This window comes from Vigna radiata, unplaced genomic scaffold (genome assembly GCF_000741045.1).
Source record: "Vigna radiata var. radiata cultivar VC1973A unplaced genomic scaffold, Vradiata_ver6 scaffold_1182, whole genome shotgun sequence".
Lineage (NCBI taxonomy): Eukaryota > Viridiplantae > Streptophyta > Magnoliopsida > Fabales > Fabaceae > Vigna > Vigna radiata.
Window position 1 is genome coordinate 1 of NW_014541864.1, and position 2,599 is coordinate 2,599.

A 2,599-nucleotide genomic window follows, 5' to 3' on the forward strand; every position below is an offset into this window, starting at 1 on the left:
GGAGGTGAAGTTGAGGTAGGTGATATTGAGGTTGGTCAAGTTGATGGAGGTGAAGTTGAGGTTAATGAAGTTGTACAAGGTGAACCTGTTGTTGAAGTGGGTCAAGAAGAACATGATGATGCTGAAGTTGAACTTGGACAAAATGAAGAAGTTCATGAGGTTGAACTTGGTCAGCAAAAACTTCCTCGGGTTGAAGTTGGTGACCAAGAACTTCCTGAGGTTGAAGTTGTTCAGGAAGAACATGATGATGTTGAAGTTGAACTTGGACAAAATGAAGAAGTTCATGAGGTTGAACTTGGTCAGCAAGAACTTCCTCGGGTTGAAGTTGATGACCAAGAACTTCCTGAGGTTGAAGTTGTTCAGGAAGAACATGATGATGTTGAAGTTGAAGAACATGGTGAAGAAGGTGATGGTCATGTTGATGAAGTTGTTGAGGAACATGCTGAAGATGGTGGAGTGGGGGATGCATCTGATGAGGAACATTTGGTGGATGTAAGTGTGCATGGAAATGAAGAAACCCAAGAAGAGGAAGAGGACTGGCTAGGGGGAATAGGAAGGGAATGTAGTTCTGGAAAGAAGCATGTAGAGGCAAGGGGATTAAGTGATAGTGAGTGGCAATCTGATAGTTGTGGTAGTATAAATATAAGTGATGATTCAGATGTTGAAACATCTAGATATGGAGATTTTGCAACCTTCAAAGAGCCCACAAGTATGAAAGAGTATAGATGGGAACTTGGTACATATTTCCCTNAAAAAAATGATTTCATTGATGCAATTAGAAGTTATGGAGTACACAATGGTAGAAAGTTGAAGCTGTGGAAGAATGATAAGAGAAGAATTAGCGTGAAATGTTATGGCTCACAAGGGAAATGTCCCTGGTACGCTTATTGTGGATATAGGAGTACCCAGCGTACATGGCAGCTAAGAAAGCTTGTGGACAGGCATACTTGTACTAGGGAATTCAAAGTTGGTCTAGTAACCTCTAAATGGTTAAGTGGGAGGCTGGAGAAGAGCATCAAAGCAAATCCTGATTTTAAAATGTCAAATCTGCACAACAATTTCTGTAAGAAATTTAATGTACGTGTGTCTAGGGCTACAACAAGTAGAGCAAAGGCAATGGCAACANCTAGCATTGAGGGTAGCTTCAAAGAACAATATCTAAGNCTCTATGATTATGCAGAGGAGTTGCTGCGGGCAAACCCAGGTTCAACAGTTAAGATTAATGTTGAACCAAACCAGGATAAAACCATATTCAAGAGAATTTATGTTTGTTTAAAAGCATGTAAGGACAGCTTTGTATCTTGTAGACCAATTATTCATTTGGATGGNTGTTTCTTAAAAGGGAAATATGGAGGAGAGCTTTTAACTGCTGTTGGCAGAGATGCTAATGACCAGATGTGTCCCTTAGCTTATGCTGTAGTTGAAGTTGAGAATAAGGAATCATGGACTTTTTTCTTGGAATTGTTAATTGAGGATCTTGGAGGTGGGGGGTTTTGTTCAAGATGTACATTTATGTCAGATCAGCAAAAAGTAAGTAACAACAAACACTTTTATTCATTACTTTCTTCACCTTATAAAGTTAGGAAATTTAATGGTCCTACTTTGTTTGAATAGGGACTTCTTCCAGCTTTACAAATGTTGTTGCCTAATGTGGACCAGCGTTACTGTGTTAGGCACATTTATTCAAATTTCAGAAAGAAATTTGCTGGCTTAAACCTTAGACAATTACTATGGAAGGCTGCAACATCAACAACCCCTGAAGCATGGGAGTCAGTAATGAGACAGATGAAGGAAGTTAACATTGACGCATTTAAATACTTGATTCAGCTTCCACCAAGGCAAGTTAACATAGGCGCATTCAAATTGTTAGTATAACATGCTTTTTAAATTTATGCAAATGTTTAACTTTATATTGTTGCAGACATTGGTCTAGATCCAGGTTTACAGGAATACCTTCTTGTGACACACTTGTCAACAACATATCTGAAGGTTTTAATAGTGTCATCTTAGATGCACGGGGCAAACCTATAATATCAATGTTGGAAGAGATTCGGATGTACTTGATGAACAGATGGGCATCCAATAGAGAGAAGGTTAGCAGATTTGAAGGTATCATATGCCCAAAGATTAAAAAAAGACTGCAGAAGGAGTTAGAGAAGACTAAATACTGGATGCCAAGGTATGAAAACCTTTGAATTTGGTATAACTAGTTATCTGCTGTTGTTAACATTCATTTTTTTCCATTTGGCAGTTGGTCAGGGATGCAAATATTTCAGATCACTCATACATCCATCATTGCTGAGAAGTACGTGGTTGATGTTGAGAAAAGAGATTGTAGCTGCAGAAAATGGACAATAACAGGAATACCTTGCTGCCATGCACTCACAGCCATGAGCTTTCTCAACATCAATCCTGAAGAATACTTGCCACTTTGGTTTAGGACTTGTACGTATGAAGAAACATACAACCCCATCATTTACCCTCTGAATGGTCCTCATCTATGACAAAGGACTTTAACACCCGACATTGAGCCTCCACCAAAAAGAATCTTGCCAGGGAGACCACGAAAGAAAAGAAGACTTGAAGGTTGGGAGCAAAG

At 39.1% G+C, this 2,599-nt stretch overlaps 1 protein-coding gene across 1 annotated transcript; it reads left to right on the plus strand.

Annotated features, from left to right (window-relative positions):
* Positions 1-55: 55 nt before the first annotated feature.
* LOC106778620 lies at positions 56-2,445 on the plus strand (the record flags this gene model as incomplete). Its single annotated transcript, XM_014666602.1, has 4 exons — positions 56-1,530; positions 1,615-1,838; positions 1,922-2,179; positions 2,252-2,445. Coding segments are annotated over 4 exons (2,151 nt in total), but the record flags the coding sequence as incomplete, so codon positions are not given.
* Between the last annotated feature and the right edge of the window lie 154 nt (positions 2,446-2,599).